Raw genomic sequence first — 25,188 nt, 5'->3', positions numbered from 1 at the left:
CTTGATATAGTGCCAACGCCAATTTCCTATTTTCAGCTAGTAAACAGCAATGAAATTTTCAGCCGAGAGGCCCCTTCCCCAGGAAGAACTTCTTCTTGTACTTTTATAAACCTTTTTATTGTAGATTTTTATTCATAACTACAGATGCAAATGCTTTAAGTTAGCCTTAAGTTAGCCTTACAATTGTCATTTTGTACCATTTGTTTGATACCAATAATTTACTAGGAAATTGTTGCATGGGAAAAGATTTTTCGTTCCCCGCCCTCTGCTCCCTGGCGTCTTTCGTTTTGCGCTAGCGTCCAGGTCTCTCGCGATCGGTGAACCGTTCGCTAACAGAAGAAAAATAGGAAAATATAGGGTCTGTGAACAGTCTAAATTACAGCATTTCATTCTAAATTTTGTACGTGCGACTTGATATCACTTCCTGACATAATAGTATTTGTCTACAAACCAGGACAAACAAATATTTCACGAAATTTCATTGATTTTAATAAATTACGGTTTCCATGGAAACCGGTGTTTTTCGGGCTTGGCACTTTATCTGAAAAAACTTCTGTTGGTGACCACTTTCATTGTGCCAAGTTTCATGCTTGTATCAAAAAGTGCGCAATTCGACTAAAATTTCGAGCTAAGCCGCCGGACTAATTTATCCATCAAGGAGCCTTTCCAGATGATTTATAATGGTAATAGGACTGAGTGGAGTCCAATCGGTCTGTAATCATACGAGTGATTAACAAAATCGGACGACCGCGAAGCGGGAGTCCGATTTGTTTAATCACGAGTATGATAACAGACAGATGGACGACACGAGTCCTGTTACAATTAATCAAAATGTAACAAAATCTGAGAAAGAAACTAACCTTGGGTTGAATAGTCTTTATGAAAATTGAAAAACATAACAGTCAACTCAACAAATGCACAACAACAGCGCGCGCAAATCGCGTACTGTCCAATTACACAGGCATGACGCGTAAACTGTCCTATTACACTGTCCAATTACAAGCATGACGCGTACACTGTCCTATTAGTGCTCAAATCGGGCTGCTGATAACCAATCACGTTCGAGAATTTTGTTATAGTTTTGATTAAAACCTTAATTAGTCATAATCGGCGAGGAGGAAGGCTGGTCGGTAATTTCAGTGTCTGTTTTCAATGCAGTTTAAATTGGGCTGTTGGCTAGGCTATATCAGAAATCAATAAGGCACGATTTCTGGTCTTTTGACTCTTGATTTCAATAAGCATTTGGCAGTCCCCTTTTCGGCAAAGGAAGCACACATTTATCTAAGTGACGTACAGGAAATACGTTTACACTGGAGCAAACGTTTTCAGATTCATTAAACGTTTCTCAGATTCATCACTTGATATAGGATATTTGATTCGTAAAAAAAGGCGTTTATACTGATGAATCCAGTGTAAGTCCAGATACAGGAAGACAAAGTGTGAATTATCCATTTGCCATTGACAACAGACCGATGTCGCCCTGCTAAGAATGAACACAAGAAAATTACGATATCTTATTCCACTTATCACTGTATAGATAGTTGAGTGTGCTGAATTCACATGAAACTATTTTGTTCTCAATACTTAGTAGTCGAGCTCGCTACTTCTACCTAATTTCTTGCTGTGGGTAATTGTGACAAGAAGACAACATGCACCTCAAGTAAAAGCATGGATTAGTAAGTGTGCTTGTAGCAAAGCAGCAAACAATCGTTCGTAACTTGTACCGATCCACAATTGCAAATTTTACCTCCTAAAAGGTACGATAGGGGAGTCCCCCTCCCCTCCCCCGGGGATTTAAACTGCTTTCACTTAAAACACGGCCAGGTGATTTTCAACTGAAGTTCCGTTAAAAAATTTATCCACCTGACATGAATAGGGAAAGTGAAAAAAAGACAGATAGGTGACCCTTCTATAAGGCCCTGTTAGGGTAGGAATGCATGTCTCTCGTCTGAATTTCAAAGCTTGTAATGTCACGTTAAACAATTACCCTCATGTCGTCGCTGTCGAAATTTCATCACTTCGTTTCTAGGTACACAGAGCAGAAGTTTCTTGGACATTTTAATTTCGCAGAAGAGACGGTGTTTTGAACTTTTCTACCAATCAAAAACGACGTGTCTCTGGATTAAGTACACAGAGCAGGAGTTTCGCGTACACTTTGAAAGAGCCGCTAACACTAATTTAATTTTTTGGCAGTTAAAAACGACGCGACTTACTTTAGCACACAAGAGCAGGAGTTTCTCGGGCATTTCATTATGGAAGTTATACATGTTTTAATTCTTGACCGATGAAAATTTCTCGACTGACAAAATTAGCTCTCAATTAATAGATCAAAACTTCTCGATCGCTAAAAATATAAAAACCCGCGAGTAAGAACCTAATTTTTCCAGGTTAGCCTAAACAGGTTCTTATATAAATGGTGGTTAACACAAATTTAAGCTATTCAGGTTCTTAATAGGTTCTTACTTTCTGAAGAAAATTTACATTGATGCTAATAAAACTTTTAGTGGTATTCGGCCTATTCCTTGTAAAAAATTGCATACCACATACCGGTAAGTGCTTATGTTAAAATGAAGCACTTATCATTTAGAATATGACATTATATACACTGCATTCCGACAAAGCTAATCGAAAAAAACGTGATCAGTTTTTGGTGCTGAAACAGGCCAATATGTATTTTCTCGATTAAACGCCGGGCCCCGAATAAACGCCGGGTCTCCAAGTTCTATTTGAAAATCAACCCCTTAGACAATTATTGTAGGTTGAATATGCTTAAAAAATAATGTCTAATTATATAGCTGTCAAAAATAATGAATAAAAATCATTTCTCAGAAACATAGGGCTTGAAAAAAATCCTGAATTCAAATAAACGCCGGTCCTATAGGGCCAAGTTTGAAATAAACGCCGGGGGCGTTTAATCGAGAAAATACGGTACCCGTACTTGATCATGGTCTCCTTTCCAGGGGTTTCCATTGATTAAGATCAAAACTTTTCAGGCAAGTAGAAGGCGTGCACAGACTAAAAGATAGAGAGAATAAGAAACCAGAGAAAAACGAAAAGGAAAGGAGCTAGGAAAAAAATCGGAACGGTTCAGCCAAAAAAAAGAAGGAGAAGTCCAAATTTTGGCTTATGCGCATGCGCCGAAGTGAAATGTCGTACATTTTTACATGGGAATTTCATAAAAAACTTAATTTAGGACCGTAGAGCCAAGAAAATCGATTAACAATTAATATTTTAATATGCTGAAATTACTCCAAAAAATCCTTAAAAGGGTTAAAGATCACAAAATTCAGACGCATGTCATAATTTACATAAAACTACCGTGAGAAAAATACATTTTGTGGAAGTCAGGTTAAATAAACTGGTAAAGTTCATCATGAACAAAATGATGCCGCATTATCAAGTCTGGGGATCAAAGCATTACAGATTACAAGTAATCTGGTTGTCAGGCGATACGAACTTTGATAAAGAATTTGGCACCGACTGAATAAACATTTATCCATCAAGGAGCCTTTCTAGATGATTTAAACCTCAATTAGCCATAATCGACGAGGGCGAGGAGAAAGGCTGGTAAGTTTAATGTGTATGTTTTCAATGCAGTTTAAATTGGGCTTTTGACTATGTAGGTTATATCAGAAATCAACGAGGCACGATTTGTAGCCTTTTGACTCTTGATTTCAATAAGCATTTGGCAGTCCCCTTTTCGGCAAAGGAAGCACACTTTATCTAAGTGACGTCAGGAAATACGTTTACACTGGACAAACGTTTTCAGATTCATTAAACGTTTCTCAGATTCATCACTTGATATAGGATATTCGATTCGTAAAAAGGCGTTTATACTGATGAATCCAGTGTAAGTCCAGATACAGGAAGACAAATTGTGAATTATCCATTTGCCATTGACAACAGACCGATGTCGCCCTGCTAAGAATGAACACAAGAAAATTACGATATCTTATTCCACTAATCACTGTATAGATAGTTGAGTGGGCTGAATTCACATGAAACTATTTTGTTCTCAATACTTAGTAGTCGAGCTCGCTACTTCTACCTAATTTCTTGCTGTGGGTAATTGTGACAAGAAGACAACATGCACCTCAAGTAAAAGCATAGATTAGTAAGTGTGCTTGTAGCAAAGCAGCAAACAATCGTTCGTAACTTGTACCGATCCACAATTGCAAATTTTACCCCCTAAAAGGTACGATAGGGGAGTCCCCCCTCCCCTCCCCCGGGGATTTAAACTGCTTTCACTTAAAACACGGCCAGGTGATTATCAACTGGAGTTCCGTTAAAAAAATCAAGTTATCCACCTGACATGAATAGGGAAAGTGAAAAAAAGACAGATAGGTGACCCTTCTATAAGGCCCTGTTAGGGTAGGAATGCATGTCTCTCGTCTGAATTTCAAAGCTTGTAATGTCACGTTTAAGAATGACCCTCATGTCGTCGCTGTCGAAATTTCGTCTTTTCGTTTCTAGGTACACTGAGCAGAAGTTTCTTGGACATTTTAATTTCGCAGAAGAGACGGTGTTTTGAACTTTTCTACCAATCAAAAACGACGTGTCTCTGGATTAAGTACACAGAGCAGGAGTTTCGCGTACACTTTGAAAGAGCCGCTAACACTAATTTAATTTTTTAGCAGTTTAAAAACGACGCGACTAACTTAAGCACACAAGAGCAGGAGTTTCTCGGGCATTTCATTAAGGAAGTTATACATGTTTTAATTCTTGACCGATGAAAATTTCTCGACTGACAAAATTAGCTCTCAATTAACAGATCCAAACTTCTCTATCGCTAAAAATATAAAAACCCGCGAGTAAGAACCTAATTTTTCCAGGTAAGCCTAAACAGGTTCTTATATAAATGGTGATTAACACAAATTTAAGCTATTCAGGTTCTTAATAGGTTCTTATTTTCTAAAGAAAATTTACATTGATGCTAATAAAACTTTTAGTGGTATTCGGCCTATTCCTTGTATACAATTTGCATACCACATACCAGTAAGTGCTTATGTTAAAATGAAGCACTTATCATTTAGAATATGACATTATATACACGTACAGTAATGCTTTGTCCAAACTTATTGCCCAAAAGTAAATTTTTTTTAACCAATTTTAGAAAATTAGAACCTGTTTCCAAATTTGAGGCTAAATAAGTTCTTATAAAAATGGGGTCTATCTTGCAAATTTTAGTCTAACAGGTTCTTAAATGTTAGGTTCTTACTCGCGGGTTTTTACTGTATTTCTTCACCGAATTATATCGACTTCGACGGGCCATTATTGTTGGACTGCTGCCCGCTGTTTCGAGAATTCATCGTCAATTTTTCAAAGGTGGGTTTTCATCTCGCTCGGCTAGAATGTCATCTGGGCTTATTTGCCTTAAACTCGTTCCCCTTAAACACGCTAACCATTCTTCATGATGTATATTTTGGTCGAACCTGAAGACACAGTGTGACGTCACAACTTGATGTCACGTGGTATTTTGGCCGCGCGATTCAAGTGCCACTTTTGAAGGCTAAAATGTGCAAATTTCAAGGCTTGAAATCGACAATTTTTATCGCAGAGTTCTAGTTGCATTTCGAACAGTAAACTTTTCAATTGTGTAGAAAAAAAATTCGCTTCATATGCACTTTAAGAATGAGTACGTTAGTTGGTTGTCAGATAAGAGCAGCGATATTCCAGCTCTTGCTGTCAAAATAGACTATATATGTAATGCAAACCATCACTATGTTAGTTGTTTCCTTTAAACATTTTTTATTAAAGTTATGACGTCTTAATTAGCCACGGCCATAACGAATAAGGATCTATCACCTTGTATCTTTGTAGCGAAATACTAGTGGGTAGGAAAAGCAACGAAAGTTTTTGACTGATCGTATTTATCTACTTTTCGACGCAGTTGCTAGCTTTCTGCCTATTCTGCCTTTTTTCCTTTTCTTTTTTCGGTATTTGTTTGCCATTCGACGATTCCAGGTGAAAATAAAGTGGTCCATTCTGTCCCGTCATGCATGTTGTTTAAAATATTCCCATAAGCGCTCCTGCGTTCGTTGTCCCATTTTCGAATCCATTTTGCGCCCCAGTATTCGATGACGTAGATATGGAAATCTTTAATACCCACATTCTGGTCTGATATGATACTACTCTTTGTTTGCATATGAATGCAAATAAATTGAATTGAGCAGTTAATATACGAACATCCGAAGTTAAAACGGATCATTTTTTTAAAAAAAGGCATAAACTTGATTGGAAGCATTCCGGAAAAGACAGAATTCAGTTCCCAACTTTTCAGTAGGATATGCTCAAATAGCCCTTGTCGTCATCAAATTTTTACTGGCATTTTCCTTTCATCAAAACAAAGCACTTCAATTCGACAACAGATGCGTTTGCTTTCGTTACACGACACATGGGCGACAGAATGCAAAGCCAAAATGATTGTAACGTGTTAAACAAGTATTTTAATAACAGCTATGATTGGTCGAGACGGTGACATGATAAGGCATCATTACAAGTATAGTTTGACGTGTTAACACAAACTTATTTTCAGAAGAAAACAGTTTAGCATACATTTACTACTTGTCACTATTCAGCAGTCGACTCAAACCCGTACAGTAATCAATTATGGTTTTCAATTTCGTTTGGCGAACGGTTTGGTAAGTTTAACCTAAGACAGCAACCTTTTATTGTTTTTTTTTTTGTCTCAGTGTAAATACATTAATTCGCACAACAATCTTTTTATCATCTTTTTTTCAGAGATTCTTAGAAAACGTTACTGCAGCTGTGCCAGTACAGTACTATCTCCATTAAACACAAAAGGATTCTACGCTGGCCCGTAAAAGCTAAGTACACCAACAAAGGACGGTGAATAGCTCAGTAATACGTACAGCAATCTGCGTTCCTATTCCAGCGTATCCACACCATCAAAGCGCAAATAATCCAAGTAGCCAGCGATGGCAGGTGAGCAAGGCTAAGGATACTAAACGCACTTTGCAAATTTGTTGTAATCTAAGAGAAAAACGCATGGTCATCGTCAAACGGATCACTTCTTCTTGGCACTGTTTTTGGTCAAAACGATGTAGATTAGCTGGTATATATATCTAAACACTTAAAATGGACCTTAAGGTGTAAGAGCGCTGTTAAACTGTTAGTACGTTACGAGACAAGTTAACGAAACGTTGCCTGGGTTAACACCCTCTAAAAACCTACAAAATTGCGCAATCGTTGCGGAATGTGTACTGAACCCAATTTTTAACACTAGATAATTTTTCTTGGAAGAAGTGTTGCAAAAAATTTGAAAACAAATTGCACGAAAAATTATCTGGTGTGTCGTGGAAACAAAAAAATGTAACATCTTTTGTACAAGTACTCTGAAACCCGAAAGTTGCTCCACTGGCACTTATTGCTTACCGTCAAAATAAACAATCGAGTAAGGATGAATATTTCGCCAGCATTATATTTATTTGAAAGCAGAAATCCACCTTCCAAAGTTGACTAAAAACATGGTTCGAAGCGATATAAAACGACATCTACAAAGACACAGATTATTATCTCAACCGATCCGTTTCGCATTAATTTGCATAAGATGTCCTTATATGGAAAATGTTTAGTATTTTATGATATTAAAAAAAAAACAAGCATACAAACAAAAAGCAAAACGAATGTCCAAAAACATTTCACGAAGCGCAAATACGTAGTCTCTTCCCTTTATTTTTTTCCTTCTTGAGCCGGTTAAAGAACCATGCAACCAAAAACTTTTCAAAGAAATTGATCCTCGTTTTCCGCGGCTGTATCTCCAATAGTTGTTCAACTGTTGACTCCCATGAAGATCCATAATTGTACTTTACCACAAGTCATTGTTTTAAACCCGCGAAAATTGCCATCGAGACGAGCGAGCAGTTTATTATGATTTGCAATGCTTCAAGCTACCGACACTGTAATTTTATTTCCTGTCATGTTGGCAACACTACTTTACTACTGAAAGCTTTTTTTTTTTAAGGAATAATAAAAGCCATTAAACAGGAGGCAACCTGAACCGGCGCGCCTGCTTTTACAGATTAAAGAAACCATTTATGAGCGCAGCTAATGGCCCAGCGCTAATGGAATTTAAATTTACTTTATTATAAAACGCCATTACAGCACATTACTAAAGCATAAAACATGCTACAAACGCTTTAAGTAGGTACAAATTACAATATTCATAGCACAATTACAGTGTGCTAGCAAACAGCTTAACCGATTAAGAAAACTGGCACTGTTCCGAATAGAATTGTAAATGTGTAAATTTTTCATGACAAATTACTGTATTGATATTACGCGTACGGGTGATTCACTGTGAGAGGGCTACAACCGCTATGAGCCTAACTTAGAAAACAATTGCAACCTAATTGTCGTTCAGTAAATTTTAAAGGAAGGAAAATCCGCGCAGTTTTTGGTGGATAAATGTAAAGTTCAATTTGAAAAACATCTTTGATGCCGCTTTATAATGCTACACAGCGGATCGACTGATGGCTGCTTATTAACTAACATGACATGGTAGATTGCTTACGACTAGCAAGGTAGGTAAGGCTGAATGGTAGTTATTAAACTACGAATCTAAGGTTAGAAAAAGCGAATTATCACCAAATTGGCGTTTTTTGTAAATGAACACGACGAGTTTGAGTAGCAGGACTGAGTACAATAACAGGAAGTCGAATAAGAGTACAAAAAGTGTCTAGATTGAAATGGAAGTTTGTAAACGAAGAAATCTTTCAAAATATTACTTATTGGCCGCAAGTTATCCTGAATTTTGGCTTATTCTCCGTGTAAGAACCCGTAAAATCCATCAGTCACGTAAACCAAAGAACGACCAAGACAACAAAGAACCTCGAAACAAGGTAGACAGTAAAACAATAGCTCCAAAACAAAGAAAAATTTCACAGGTTCTTACACGGAGGTAAACCCTGAATTTCAGCCGTCCTGTCCTCTCTGCACGGTCGCTTACTATTTCTCCGGAATAAGCGACCAGAGATTACTGCTGAAATTCAGGCTTGTTGCAAGTCTGTTGTTATATATTTTTTGGTTGTAGTTTGAAGGCAATGGGGTTGAGCAGCAGGACTAAGCAAAACAGCAATAACAATTGGTTGTATAGTACCACCTACAACTAGACAGAAACTCTAAAACAGCACGAAATAACTCTTGCATTTCAAATTGTAGTAGAATTGATCTACATTTTTGTTAAGAACTCAACACTTTTGAAATATTATTTATTTGTTGTCGTATGTAGAAACAGTTCCGACAGTGAACTAACATATTTTTTGGCAAACGCTCAGAAGAAAACATGTTGTTAAGCTGTCGGTTGAAATCATTATCGAAGCAAGCACGTTATCGGGATTTGCAATACGGCCTCATCTTCCGTGGCAATTATGTTTGTTTGTCATTTTGGCATTAACCGCTTTGTTTTTGTTATAACCGGCTTACTTCCTTTAATTGTGGCGAATCCAACAAGACCTACAATGTAATTAAATTTAATTTAACCAACACATTACTTAAATTGGCATAATGAGCTCACGTCTGAGGGACTGCCATACTGTAGGGGCGCGGACTTTTAAACAGTTTTTATCTCGGTCACGCCGAGGCGTCCTTTCTCATCTATGTTAGGACAAACATAACATTTTTAAAAGTTTGTTCTGATAGCTGGTGATACATGCATTTAACCAAACTCAAAAATATAAAGTAAATTCCATAAAATTGGTTTTGTGGTTTCCATTGTTAATTTAGGGCTCATGGGCTTACAACTGGATTATTCGTATGCAAAGTACCGGGTAGCTTAAAATTTAAAGATTGTACAGAGCTTTTATGCTTTCAGTTAATTTTGCGCATAAACAACCGCAATACCACACCAAATTTGTCCATCTGGCGATTATCTCGAGGACAGTCAAGAAACAACAGATACTAATTGATACTGGTAGGTAGGGACGACATTTGATGTGGCATGTTAACTTTCATTTTTGTTAATATTTCCCCGCTCACTATCTACACTATCTGGTAGCCTTAATATAGAGATGAGCGACCTTTAGATTGGACCACGAGTACGAGAACGAGGTTTCAAACCAAATTCGTGTGCGTCATATAATTACGTAACACACCAATTTTATCCCTTACGTTTATTTATGTGTTAGTCAGCAACTGGAAAGAGTTATATGTTCGGGGAATAAAATTGTCTTGAAATTCCAAAGTCGTACTCGTACTCGATTTCGTACTCGTAGTCAAATCTAAAGGTCGCTATTATTTTAAAGACGAACAGCGCGATCGCGAATTTTCGTTAAATCGTGAAAATTTCTCTCGGTAATCTAATTAGGTGATTTTCTGCGCGATTTATTTTCTTCCTCCAGTTGCATTAGTAACCATGCATGGTTACGTAAACAATCTATCATCATCAAGTGCTCGTACAGTGCAGTTCTCTAGTAATCCTGGAAAAAATCGTTAAAGACGTATATTTTTGCACGAAACATTTGCTAGTTTGCTATAAGCAAAAAAAGAAAAATTAGCAGCCACGCGGTTGAACTATATTTACAATAAACTTCACAGATTTTTGTTCTGTTTCGCTGTACGAGTGGTCCGCCTTTTCTGAGTCTTGGTACTCTATAATAAACTCCGTGAATAATGCATTTGAATCAGGATCCTATACGTAAGAACGGAAGACAACTTACTATAGATCGTCCCCAGCTCGAGCAAAAACGCTCATTTATTTAGGGTGCACTAAAACATTTTATAATCAGCAGTAAAAACAGGGCCAAATTTAATGTCCTCTCTTTACCTCCTCACACGCTCCCTAGAATTCCCTGGAGAATTTGCCCCATATATATACGCCTTATTCGATGGGTTAACATTTAACACGTGCGGATATTTTGCGGCGCAACTCGCAAAATGTGTGTTTATTATCTGCGAATTTCAATTTTCGATATTGGTGATTCAAAACAAATACCATTAATTTGCACGCGACGCTTTTCTTTACGACAGAAAATCGATAATGTCTTAAATCAATAAAATTAGTTGTGTTTTTTCAACCAATTATTTCTCCGATTACAAACAGACAGAAAATGTTGCGAGCTGTTTACATAAAAGGCTAAGCCATGCATTATAAAAATTGCGAATTGAAACAAGTCAGCTACTCCGCAGTTTTTGGACTAGGGGCCATTTCAATGATTACAGCGATTTTTGTAGCCCGTCAGAACATTATAATGATAAATCGTTCATTATAACAACACACGGGATCAATAGAAATTCTAAATTCTGTCGTGGAGGATGGCGGTTTTAAAGCTCTTTACACTGGAACCAATCGCCGTTGAATTGGTAAGTATAGTACTTAATAAGTTCGATCAGAAGAACCTCTCAGTGGGCTTGAATTCAAATCAGAGTTTTATTTTTTCAAGTAATTTTAGGATACGTCTATTAGCATCAGCAAATGAATAATAACTCTTTTCGGAACGGCCTAACCTATTACGGTGAAACAAAGCTGACATTTCAAACGTTACGAATTGAAATGCTGTAAATTTTTAATGAGAAATAACTGTGCGGCCATTTAAGCATGCGGCGGCCCAGATGTTATTCGTTATGAGCAGCCACCGTTATTACACGAACAGTACACGACCCTGCAGACTGTGAGAAACACTTTAAAACAGGTAAAGAAATGAAGGGGGCTTATCTTGCAAACCAAGTATACTGTATGTCAAACCTGAATCGAATTCATAGCAAGCGCGATCAACGGTGCAGATGAACCTGAATTGTACTACAACTAAATGCTCGGCGGTGCTGTAAGTCCGTTCGAAGCCGGCTAAATGGCGATGTCAGAAGGTAAGATGAAGTGGGTTTATATTATCAAATTGGCGAGTTTTTATGGAACACCAAGTCTTGATATATAGCTAGACTAAGCAAAAAGTCTAAAACAGCAATTGGATGTACATTTTGAATTTCGAACTAAAGTAGAAGGATTTTTTTCCTGCTAAAGTGTTTCTTATTCGATTCTTATTCGTTCCCGCACAGATTTGCAACAGTTATTTATCAGGTCTGTTGACCTATTCTCGCACAAACCTTTACTATTAAACATCATGATTATAAATGAGAAAAAGGTGTCGGTTGAAGTTGAAGTAATAAGAAAATTTTCTGGTTTTATAATAAGAATCATCTCTCATTGATCGATTGTCATTTTTGACGATTGTTTGCTTTGTTTTAATTATTACTTTCCTGCATTTGCTCCATGCATTATTGATGCATCATTAGTGCATGTACTTCCAACGGAGGCAGTTTTTTGGCTTTGTCATCGTTCCTGTCAAGTGTATTAAGTTGAGCAGCCTGCAATATAGAATATTTATAATCTAGGACATTTATGCCTAAGATCTGGCCTCAGGTTTTGAAAACAAATCTTTTGTTTGCGTATGCCAATTATTATAATATTTTACTTCCTGCGTAAGACCGCCTTTAGACGCTTTGAAACTGGAAGTTCGACGTATGAGTGGCCTTCGATTATCCCCAATGCAAAACACAGAGGTTTTCTTTTAATACAACCCCTGAGATAATGAGCCACCCTTTTTAATCAACAACCATCATACTCGGAAACAAATTTGAATATCTATTACGACCGCTTGAATTCATGTGCATTTATATCCTGCCGATTTAAGTCTTTCCCGATCATTAGTTAAAAGAAACTCTGCCATATAAACTGCTTGTGTTAGCGAATGATGAGCATGAAAACCTAAAAGCTTCCACATATAAAATTGGTGGAAAGAAAAACACAATTGTCTTCCCAAATTCCAGTCAAAATAGAACTTATTCGGGCGCGTTGATACCCATGTAGGCCCGCAGCTGTTTATACAAAAAAACCTGAGTTATCATTCAAATTGTAAGAATAAGGCAGGTCATTATTAAGAGCCTTTTTTGTTCACTGATGAGCAGTTTTACTAGCTTGTCATAACAAAAAATGATCAGCGAAAAATAATTAAAAAAATGAGTTCGCCACGATTTTTCGAGGATTTAAAAATGTGGGCGAACAAATTTCGTTTGGATTCGGCATAAAAGGATTGAAAAAGAAAATTTCAGTGGCGCTTATTGAAACCTGGGTTCACCGTTCAATTGGCAATATTCGTCTGCCGCGTGGGTTGTATATATTAAACATATACTCGAAAGAAATTCTTGTTATTCATTTTAATTGTAGTAACCACTGCAGTATTGGTAAAGAATTAATTCATAATTGAAGAGAAAAACTGTGGTCAGCTATGCCGCAATACTGAATGAATAATCTGGTCGGGAGTTGTTGTTTTTTTCCATTCCTTTCACTCTAGCACGCCATTTTTAATTTGCGGTCATTCTTGTACTTCTGAGCCTACACCGCGACAGCTTAGTCTACTTTACTTTAAATAACAATTGAGATAGTAAACCGACGAAACACGTATCTGACACTTTCTTCTTGAAATGATAAATTACAAATATTTTAAACAGTGAACCACTGTTCATTGCTTGTTGTTTTATAGATTCCTCGATTATTTTCAGTGTTTATATGTATTTTCCTCCCTTGATTTCAGTAAGATCTACTGTAAGTTCTCATAACAGATAGGAGCGAAAGTATGTTTTCGAGTATGCTTTTTTACAACTATGCAAAAAAGGATCACAGTAAATTCAGTGTTTGCATGTATTTTCCTCTCTTGATTTGTAAGAGTTTTCGAGTTATTTTTTTTCGCAATTATCATGAAAAAGGATCACAGTAAATTCACGTGAGCTCCAGCATTTCTCCTGAAGTGACATTTTGTAGTAAATAAAAACGTTTTTCCTTTATTTTTCTCTGTGGTTGTTAGTCACATCCTTGTGAAGTTGATTGTAATTGTGGTAAATAGAAAAAGTAAACAAATATGACTATGAAATATTAAAAATAACTTCCTCCTTCAGTGGTTTCGCTACTATGTGTTCGCTTTCAATTTATTTCACCATAACCTTTTTATGCTGCGCCGATAAAGTTTACTTGGTATTTTTAAAGCTCAAGAAATTTTACAGAGAGAAAATGATTAAAACCTGTAGAATACAACGAATTGCATGAAAAATGTTTTTCACTAAGTTATTATTACTTATTCTAAGCCCATAGTTGCGGGCAGCTGATCCTTTATAACTCAGTAGGGTTTAACTTGTTCTAATGTAATTGTGGTTATTGACTGTTTGAAATCGAAAAGCCCCACGTTATTGGCTAGTATTTGCGAAAACACGCTGCGTACTGCGTTATTGTGTGTGAAGTCGCGTGAAAAATACCGCTGGCTTAGTTACAGGCAATAAGATTTTTCTGTTAATGTTCATGTGTTTAATGCTGTCCATCTATGTCGGTACTTAACATTCTAACCAATTCCCAATGGATTTCTCCACAGAGCAAACACCAACAGCGACAGATAACATACAATTAAGAAACATCACTTTGACCACAACGGTCATGGACAGTCATCGACGAGCGAACTGCGTCAGTGTTCAGCCTGGAATTTCGTCTCCTAACTCTACAGAAAAGTCCAAGAGTCGCAAGAAAGCGATAACGCGTAAAATATCTGCCAGGCTTGATGCCTTTGATCAGACGATACTATCTTTCAGAGAAAGCGACGAAGCTAAGAAATTTTTCAAGCGGAAAATAAAGATGCTGTCTTCTGCTGCCTGTGCCATGGGACTTCTCTCGGTTGTTCTAGCGCTTGTGGACATAGAACTCACGATCAGGGGAACAGACACGAACGAAAATCTGTCACCAAACGATTTGCGGACGATTTTTAATAATCCGTTTAGACTTGCAGCTGTGGTAGTGAAGTCGACGCTGTCGGTTTTATCGCTTTTGACCTCCGTGACAATTTATCGTATGAACGTGAACGAACTCAGCTATTTGGTTGTGAGGAATATTTACCACGAATCAGAGAAATTCGTCATGACGTCGCTGTTCCCGAGCTGTTTGCTCGAAGTGGCTATCTGTCTGTTTCATGTTCCTCCCCTGTTTGATTACTACGGCATGCCTTATGAACTTCAGCTTTTGGTGTTTTTAAGGTTATATTTGATCGCCAAGTATATGAAAGAACACAACATGTTTGTGGACAATCAAGCTACGGCATTGTTCGCCTCAGTGACTCAAACAGAGATCTCGTCCATCTTCCTGGTGAAGGCCTATTTTTTGAAGTTTCCTTTCAGACTGATATTTACATTTTACTCGCTTAATATTTTCTTGGGAGGATATTTTGTCTACGTTATTGACAGGGCTCACAACACGTATTTGGTGAGTATGATTTTTAAAATCGGTCTGTATATTTAAGCTAAAATCATTAATGCGCTCTGATCTTAACACAAACTTGGAGCTTTACTTAGATGGCCATTTAAGCCGCCTTGAGCGCTTTCATCGGGTGATCTATTCATTACACAGCCAAATGCAGATTTTTGAATCAATAATTAGTTTACTCTTGACGTATTTATTCACCGGTGCAGGCAAGTTCCTCTTATCGTGCTGAAAATGAGGTATTTTTTCTTCGGCAAACGTTTGTTTTGACAAAATAATGGTTTCAATTTCAACTCTTTGACTCCGAAGACCTTTAAAATTACTCTTATTGAAATTGAGCCTTTTTATATGTTTAGCAGAACTAGCTTACTAACTAAAACATTATGGAAGCTTTTTTTCGATCATGAATTGCATGCGCGTCTTACTGCGTAAAGATTCGACACGCATCAACATTTCGTGCATTTGTATAGCGCAAAATGTTTTATCTGAGTAATCATAAAGCATCTACCACAGCTGGGGCAAAAGTGATTAAAAATTGAATAGCTCTTCATCACCCAACCTCTATTGTAATTCTAATAAGTTTTCTTTGTACTACTCCGAGTTACTTTTCTCTTAAACAAAGCGCTTCTGGCAAATTAACCCACCCCACGGTTGATGAACGAGAAAAATTCAATTTCTTGAGCAGCTGACCTACGCTTATCTTTCAGTAACACTCTATTTCCCTATCTCGTCTGATAGCGACCTCGCGCCTGAATACTGACACACACAACAAACTAGTCCAACGTTTATCTTTTTCGTCTGTCTGTCATAACATATTAACAAAAGAAAATTCACTTCGGAAACGATGCGGAAAATCCTGTGCTTGTATCTCGCAATAAAACTCCGTTGACCTGAGTTGAAAAGAGTTTACGCAGAGATATTGAAATTTGTCAACAAACCACACGTAATTTTCCTATCGGAAAATTCCATCGCGAGCCTGTACTCGCGGACAGGAAAAGATACTTGGACCTTTAAATTAAAAAGAATTTAAGGAACGCTTTTCTTCTTCAAAAACAAACCAGCAACGATGACATCATAATATACTCGTTTTTCGCGCTACAAAAATAATTCGTGATCTGCATGTATTTCAGAGCAGACTCAACTGACACTTAGTCGAGATTCTTTTTGGGTGGCTTTTAAGGTGCAAACACTTATTCTTCGTTAACAGCAACAGGACCTTTTTTTCTGGACATTAATTTTTCCTTCTTCTTCGTAATGACGTGCGAACAAACAAGGTCAAACGACTCGATGTCGGTGTTAAGTTCCCGCTCTACCTGACTAAAGTACGAAAAAATTAAAGAAAAAACGTTTTGCACGTCGTCTATCGACGGTATGAGAGCTTAGAAAAAGAAAAAAAAAACATAATAACTAATTTACCCATATTCTAAACTGTGCGAAAAAGGAGTGAAAAGATGCTTCCATTAATGGCCGAATTTACACTTTTTGTGTGTTTTGGTTATGCAACTAGAAGTCGATAATTGGTCTCATAAGCGTGAAAAGAAACTTAATTGGAATACACATGTCGGTGGTAATGCATGGGGAGCTGTAAAGCATTAAAGAAACAATAAAACGGCTCACTCTAAAAGCTTGATTGTTTCGCTAACATTTTATAACAATACCACGCTCCAGGCAATAATAGCTATCGAAATGGCTTCGAGCTATTGTTTTGGTATTCGAGAAATCCACAACTGTCCAATATTAGAAGTTGGTTAGGAAACCCTTCGTAGCTACGCTCATTAATAAGTAAGAAATTCGAAATTATAGTCTTTCGGAAACTAACGTTGCAAAGTAAAGAACTACGACAACTATAAACTCCTTTTCGGAGTGTCGAAAAACAACATGGAATTTGAAAAATGTTCCAGCTAGCAGGATTAAGTGCGTTTCTCAGTTTCAACATCGATCCATCGCCAAACGCAAAAAAGTAATCTTCTAACAATCGGTTAATTATTCTCTGTACATGTTGTATCGCGAAACAGTAGGAAATAACCTCGATCGATAACACACCATTCTGTTAATTTAATGTAATAACATGCAAATTACCTGCACAAAATATACTGTACAAAGATTACAAAACCTTTTATTATTTAAACAACGCGCCGGACATTCGATCTGGCTAAGACGGTTATAATTTTTTGTTCCCAAACGAACCCCTCGCAGTTCCAAATTAGTAAAGATCGTTCTTTTTTTCGTTTTACGAATATCAGAACAGCCTGGGGCCTAGCCTGGGGCCCTGCCTCGTGTGGTGGCACAGAATGAAGCAAATTTTGAGTAATTGTCCAGTAATCTCCCGTTGATTCAGCAGCCATTAAAGCTAACTTAGCACAACAGTCGTGCAGAGAACAACAATTCGGTACCGATTATAACATATATATTTTTTTCGAATTCGATTTTTCCGTTAAGAAATGTGAAACCTGAAAGATCGTGGCACTGCAATGTTCCACCTGGTTTCACCAAAACTGTTAGTTTTACATATAGAATAATAATAACATAAGAATAATGAGTATGTTTGAGCAAATTTCAGTTCACATGATAATGCAGGGTCTTGTATTGAATATTAAACCTTTATTATGCAAAGCAACGGGTCATAATAATTGAGACTGATAACAAAATCAGCCGTTTATTTGCTGTCGGTCTTTTCTTTAGCTTTAATAACGAACACAACTTTTTTTCTGACCTTTTAGCACACGTGTTAGCTCTAATGTGTACACAGCCAGATTTTTCTATATTTTGGTTCCAGCATAAAAATGTTCTTTTCACATGCCAAAAATTTAATAAAAAAAAAAAAAAAAATAAAAAAAAACTAAAACTAAATACAACACGGCAATATTTGGCTTATAATCATTTTCAGCAAACAGATGTTAACATATTTTTACAAGGTGCTTTAAGTTGGTTTTCGTACGGAATAGTATTTTATATGATCTGAAAAGAAACAAAAAACGAAAAATTTACTGTTTTGGTCACCCTATAAACTAATTCACGTGCAAAAAACACCATTTCATGAATTCATTTCAGATACGATCAACCTCCCAGAGGTCGGCACTATAAAGGGTACGTGCTACCGAGGATGTCGTTTCCATTAAGTCCATTAAGGATTTTAATAATATATTTTACTCGTCGACTTACGCTGAGAGACTGAAAAAATAAGTAAAAGTTAGAGAACACTACGGAACGGAATGTAACAACTGAAATAAACTTCTTGAAAAGTCGCTAGGATCCGTCATATAATCAGGATTTGAGACATCAGAACATGTATAGCAGTGAGTACCAGGCAGCTGGTTTTTCCAATGTCGCTTGTTAAACACTTCGCGAACTTTAGTCGGCACTACATAAGTAACAATATCAAAAAGAAGACTTCAAAAGACCCGCCTTCACTTTTTCTAGAAATGAATGTTCTGTTTTGTGCATCGTGTTTTTTTTTTCTACGTCGGGGTTTTAAAAACTTTAAGAACATCTAAGAGGATGCTTTAAAAAAGCAAGTTTATTCGTCCTGTAAACATATTTTAGCCTTCTTTAACCGCACTCGAATTTATTGGCAGAGAATCTTGACGAAAATCGAACTGCTGGGTAGGCGATGCTTTTAAAATGCAAACAGCTTGTTTGAAAATAATCAAGCTAATGTTATGATGTTCCCAATCAGCAGAACATTCATAGCCGACCTTACCGCCAGTTTTTCAGGATCAAACGGCACCGGAGTTAATTTAAAAGCTTCATTTTGAATGAACAAGTATTGCGGCAAAGGAAACAAAGGCCAACTCAATAAAATTACCCATCCTACTGCTTTTCATTTTACCGTAATTAACCGAGAAAAGGGTGGTAAATTAAGAAAACATGCACCTACTTTATTAAAAGTGAGCCTTATAAGTGCAGACCGTACTGCAGTCTTTTATTTTTTTGCACGAAGAGAGTCTCTTTTTTTATCGTAAAATAGTAAGCGTTAACGCGTCCGAATTTCTAGCTATTATACGTTTTCTTGGTTCGAAAGTTATTATTTAAAATCTTTAGGTGCATATTTTTTGAACAACGTTCAAAGTTATTATTTGCGCTACGCAGTTTTTTCCCTGCCAATATGGTTTGATTTCGATTCTCGAAATAGCCTTACAAAGGTTAGCGCCTTTTATGTCGCATCCTCAATGCCCATTTAATAGTAAACGTCGAGTTCGGTTGATTATTCAAACGAACCTTGACGTCATGCTAACACTCGAAATGTCAACTGCTTTAATCTAAAACGGAGGTTGGTTGACCAAATAAGCAGCTAGTAAATAATGTGACAATACAGCAAAATAAAAGATACAAAGTAATACCCTACGTGGCGAACTTTTTTCTCGAAAAAGTTACATCACGAGTCAGGAGATTATGTACACATATATCATATTAACCATGCGAGAGGGTCGAGGGCCGTGATGTTGACAGTACGGATCGAGCGCAGCGATATCCGTATAAAAAAGACTATTTAATTCGTCAATAAGATACTTATTACACGACTTTACAATTAGAAAAGAGCTGTAGAAACTATACCCGGTCCAATACTTGGGAAATATTAGAGGGGCAAAAAAGCATTCTGATTGGTTGATATTAGTTATTGATCCCCTTAGCTGTTTTGGTCGGGTAATAAATGCAATATTTTACCACGTCTTGTAATCTGCCAACAGGACACAGTATGGATGCTTGTTGTCACCATGACAACGCTTGGGTTTGGTGATGTTGTTCCGAAAGCTCTATTGGCCCGAGCCTTCGTTGGGTTTGCGTCAGTGTTGGGAATATTCCTGATGGCACTTTTCATTAGTGTCGTACATGAAGCACTTCAACTCAAACAACAAGAGAAAAGAATTCTAGCAACCATGGAGAACGCAGGTATACTTCCCTAATATGACACTTTGTCTCATATATTTAACCTTTCTTTCGCGAGTTTTATTTATTTGTAAAACTGGTCGACAACAGAGTTGCAAATGCAAACGAAGTAGTAGGTTATGAATACCTTTATATCACCCCAAGAATTGTTCTCATCTGAGGATCGACTTGCAAATATTCTCTTTTAGGTCTTTTTCTTTCCTTTTCTGTTAGAATATTTTGCTGTAAAAACTTTCGTAGCAAATAGGGGTTCGCTGCAGGATTCGCGACTCTAGTGGTCATCTGTGTGCGCATGTTCGGTCCTAAACTACAAGAACGCTAGACTGAGTCGAGAACGACTGAGACACGAGAGCACTCATATGAAGCATTGTATAAATCACGATTAAAAAAACCCGCGTATATTTTCACTCCTTACTTTTGAGTTTACTCGGGTAAATAACTAGAAGAATCGAGGGAATGTCTAAGCTTCATGAAATGCTGTTGTTAAGAGTAAACTGTCTAAACACCAACACTGTTTTATAACTTACCAGTTGATGTGAGAATCGTGTTCAGTAATATCTTGTTTCTTCCAGTCGTTAGAACCTCAGGGCTAGAATACAAGTCATTCAGAGATAAATAAATAAATTTATATATAGCTAACATCATATTACAAATATTACAAAGTTTCAGGCCAATGGGCTGACACTATTTAAAGCTGCAATATATTCAGGTTACGTATTTAGTTGCCGCTAGAAATAATTTTATACCACACTGATTACTGCGAAGCATATGAAGTTCTCACCTGATTACAGAGTGCACAGTGACACGGACTCACATTTAGTTACGGCGACATTCTTCGCTACTTCTTCTAGGGAAATTGTAGAGAATCCGGCTTTCATACCAAATATTTAAATAAACTGGTTTCTTACGGTTTTGAAGAAAAGAATAACAACAGAAGCCAGGAGCTGCAGAAGCTTTATAAAAACACTACGCAGACTCAAATACGCTGACGGAAAACACTCGCAGGCTGTCAGACAACTCGCGCCAACAATTTCCCGCGCTTTTCAATCCAAGCCCGACCAATCACGCGTTGAATACGTGACAGTATATTACTTGTGTGAAGTCAAGAAATTCAAAAGACGCTTAATAGAAATTTGATCAAATAGGTTTATTTGAGAGTAAATTAATCAACTCTTTGACATTCTTTGTAGAACACCTGTCAGAGAAAAAGAACTTGGCTGCTACCTGCATCCAGAGCACGTGGAGATTACATCACTTTATAATGGAGAACGCGGATGCACTGATGTTGGATGACTGGTTAAAATCACAGAAACTAAGATTGCTTCAACACAAACTGTCGGAACGCATTCGACGCTGGAGGATGGTACGGAGAAGCTGGTCACGAGGTACGTGTAGCAGCTTGAGGGCCAAGAAAAACTGATTTCTATTTTCTATTTTCTGTCGTTGAACAAAACCACCCAGCCCAGAGTTTAACCAAGATACCCACAATAATCCCCCAAAAATATAATTGTCGGCCGAATAGGAGCATGGTGCGACTGGTTTTGGTCATTTGGAGGTTTGATGGGTTACCATTTAAACAAACAAACACACCATGAAACAAACTAATGAAATTTATTTTTGAGGAGAAAACAAAACACACTGAAAATGTTGAAATTTTTAAAACACACTGAAAATATTTTCAAGAGTTTTATTTAGGTAAGCGTTGGAAGATTTTTACTTGTAATTTCTATTGTAGTTTTTAAAGGTTTTTAAATTAGTACATGATTGCCTTTTTTATACGAATTTTATTTTATCATGATATTCAGTAATTTTTGTTTATTATTTTTTTGTTACACATATTCTTTTAACAGATGATTACTGGAAGAAGTTCTTTCTAAACGATGACATTGCCATGTTGCTGACTGATGTCTCGAGAAGCGTGGGTAACGTGGAACATTTGCTTCAGAAACAAAATGGCGGACGACGCATCAGCCGGAGCTCATTAAAAAGCCTTGGCTCACCGCCGACTATTTTCGAAGTAAGTGACCCCGTTTGTTTCCTGACATGGCCAATAGAAGTACATCAATTTTACACAGTAAAGGAATGCTTAAGATAAAATTCGCCAGGACTTCGAGTATTAATTGTACAAAATTAAGTACCAAAATTATTTACTGTGTCACTGTTTCAAATATCTTATCGAAGAAATCATTTCTAACAACACCAAACATCGAAAACAATTTTCGAAGTTCCACTGAATCACTGATATATATAGCTCACGTGAGATTTTACCTATAGTTTACATGGTTCTTGTGAACTTTGAAATTCATTCTCTCAGGCTCTGGTAAGTTATTGGTGTTATCACGGTTAATTACTCACATCTTTAAAAAGGGTAGAATGTAAAGATTTAAATTATTCTGGTACTCGATTTTTGTCCAACTAGAATTAATATTTCTCGATTTCCTGATGGATTCCGTCTTAAGCTATTCTCTATTTTTGTTCTCATTGTTCACAGGAACAACCCGCGAAACTAACTGTGGAACCTCCCCAAAAGGATAAAAACAGAAAAGTACAGGCAGGGCTAGTTGACTCATGGCGGCCTTCAAACAATGGGCAAACCCAGAGGCCCACATCTCCTAACTCGCAGGACAGCCAGCCTAACTTGGGCCAACTTCAACATCTCTCACTAACGTACAATCAGGTAGACAAGTACCCAAATAGTCACAGTAATCACTTGCCACATTGCAAATTACACGAGTTGGGTGAGAACAGTCGCGTCGTGTCTCCAACCTTCCGATCAAGGTTAGAAAGTGACCCTATAGACCGAGGTGACATGCCTGTTGACGCTCTGCATGGCAAGGTAGAATCACTGGAGAATGCTTTGGATCAAATTTACCGCAAAATGAAAACTGATCTTAGAGACGTTCGCGACTCGATAAAGGTGTTAAACAGACATTCTTCTGAGTCGTCTTCCAGTACAAGTCCTTTACCACCCACAAGAAATAACATGTATCACTTTCGCTATCCACGAACAAAGGAACACGTCGACGTGTGACCATAAAAAAAGTATGCAGCGACAACTACCAAGTACATGTTTTGAGGATAATAACATTTTTTTACAGAGGTCTCGAAAATGTTCGTATTGCAAGTTACTCTCAGGATTAACCTCAAGATTAAATTTCACTATTTGATTTTTTGTACATGAGATATGAATATTTTACTAGATCTATCGTTTTTTTCTTCAAGAAACTAGAGAAATTAAGCATGACGTTATACGGCTAATGGCAAACACGAGCTTGCCTTTCATTTTGTTACCTTTTTATCGAATTCTTAAATCAATCCCTCATAAAAATAGGAAAAAAAATTCCACATTCACGACAAATACAAAACTACTCATTTCTGCGAACGAACGCCAAACAGCAGACGGCAGAAGTTGAACTTTTGCCGTTCGCGGGAAAAATAAACGTCATGCTTAATCTTCCCACTGTACGTAAGGTTTAATACACATTGTGCAGTATAGTAACCTCGTTTTCAGGTTATTAAAAAACTAGGTTGAGTAAGTCACGTGATGCACAAGAGAGCTGGACTCAAGTGAATTCTCTTTACCGAAATATTCTTCTTTTTTGCAAAGAAAACGAAGCGTGCGTGGATTTTGTCGGGTTTAACATTTCACAAAGTGAAAATTAAGCCGTAGTTTTGGAAAGTCCGCTGATCGGGTTCAATAAGTCAGTGGATGAGTTATAATTTGCCATTCTACTTTCTACTGAACACTCTCCAATTAAAAAATTAAGTTACATTCCTGTTAAGTAAAGGTATCAACAACAGAATCCCTCAGTAACGACTGTGTAAGACAAAGTTTACTAATGAAATACTTATAATAAAATAGGTCCTTAATAAAGGTCATTTTCGCTAAATAAAAACTAAAGCCAGGATTTCATCCATAGCCGAGAGTACGGGCTAGGTTTTCTAAACAACGTCAAAAAATGTTTCGACTAAGAATTCTATTGTAACAAAAGGATTTATATTAGTGAGGTAAGTATTTTATGACGATAAAAATATAATTAATAATTATTACGTTCCATATAACGCTATATCGGTTATAACCATCCAGTGATTAGATTCTAATTTAATCTTAAAATATCAATGGGAAATGTCATGCGGGCTATGACAATTGAACAGGAACTAATCATGGAAGGCATACTGTGAAATTCTCCCAACGGATACTGTATCAAATATATGGAGACCACTAAGGAGAGTTTGCACTCTGATACCATGGATTTTTTAAGTATATGGGAAAGTCAGTTGAAACTCGGTAAATTGGTAACGAATTACTTTATGAGGCTGGGGAGTGGAGAGACGGGACGGGACAACACAACACGGGACGTTTGGTACTTTATTTGATTACCACTGATATTTAGTTTTCTTTGCCTATTTGCCTTTATTTGTTACCCGACCTTACATCAGAAAGGATTTTTATCCCACTCATGAATCGGGTAAAACTTTCAATAAAGCTGCTGTGAAGAAAATAATAATAACAGCATTAAAAACCAGTACACGCCATCTAAGAGAGTAATTTACCCGTGTAACCTCGAACCCCCGATACGAGAGTGTTTAGACCCCCGAGTTCTGTTACCAATTAATACTAGAAATGATGTAATGTTTAAAGTACTTAGAAAGGTGTATGTTATGCATACTGCTATTTTTATGAATATACGTATTGCTATAGAAAAGTATTTTACCGTTGAAATCATTCATGTAGTCTAAGTAAACACATTCTTGTGATAGATAATAAAATTTTGATGATTGGATGACGTGTCGTCGACTTTAAACTAACACGTACTCCCCACCTCTCTCAAAACTGTTCATTTCTTATGCTATCCTGTTGCACACTACACCTCGGAACAGAATGACCAATAAAAAACCGCCACAATTTTCTGACATTTCCCAAAATTCTGACAAACTTTTACCCGGTTTCTTATGATTGCAGTAAATCACACCAGATCATCAGAAAAATCAATCAAAACGCGAAGGGTAAACACGCAAGCAGTGCCAAGGGCTCTATGAAGGCTCGGGAAAAC

At 37.0% G+C, this 25,188-nt stretch overlaps 1 protein-coding gene across 5 annotated transcripts; it reads left to right on the top strand.

Moving 5' to 3' along the window:
• The first annotated feature begins 6,596 nt into the window (after window positions 1-6,596).
• Window positions 6,597-24,910, top strand: LOC144653040 (uncharacterized). Of its 5 annotated transcripts, XM_078512951.1 has the most exons (7): window positions 6,597-6,641; window positions 6,742-6,945; window positions 14,373-15,250; window positions 19,936-20,137; window positions 21,325-21,519; window positions 21,985-22,151; window positions 22,626-24,910. In XM_078512951.1, the coding sequence occupies exons 2-7, from the start codon at window positions 6,939-6,941 to the stop codon at window positions 23,163-23,165; spliced, it is 1,989 nt and encodes a 662-aa protein (XP_078369077.1). In that variant the 5' UTR covers window positions 6,597-6,641; window positions 6,742-6,938; the 3' UTR covers window positions 23,166-24,910. The 5 variants fall into 5 exon arrangements, with proteins under 5 accessions (XP_078369077.1, XP_078369078.1, XP_078369079.1 ...); XM_078512952.1 differs by lacking the exon at window positions 6,597-6,641 and having other exon boundaries at window positions 6,718-6,945; XM_078512953.1 differs by lacking the exons at window positions 6,597-6,641; window positions 6,742-6,945 and adding an exon at window positions 8,315-8,543.
• Window positions 24,911-25,188: the final 278 nt, after the last annotated feature.

This window comes from Oculina patagonica, chromosome 5 (assembly GCF_052425735.1).
Source record: "Oculina patagonica isolate OP01 chromosome 5, crgOcupat, whole genome shotgun sequence".
NCBI classification, from domain to species: domain Eukaryota; kingdom Metazoa; phylum Cnidaria; class Anthozoa; order Scleractinia; family Oculinidae; genus Oculina; species Oculina patagonica.
The sequence above is the reverse complement of the archived record's forward strand: the minus strand, read 5'-3'. Positions and strand labels throughout refer to the sequence as shown.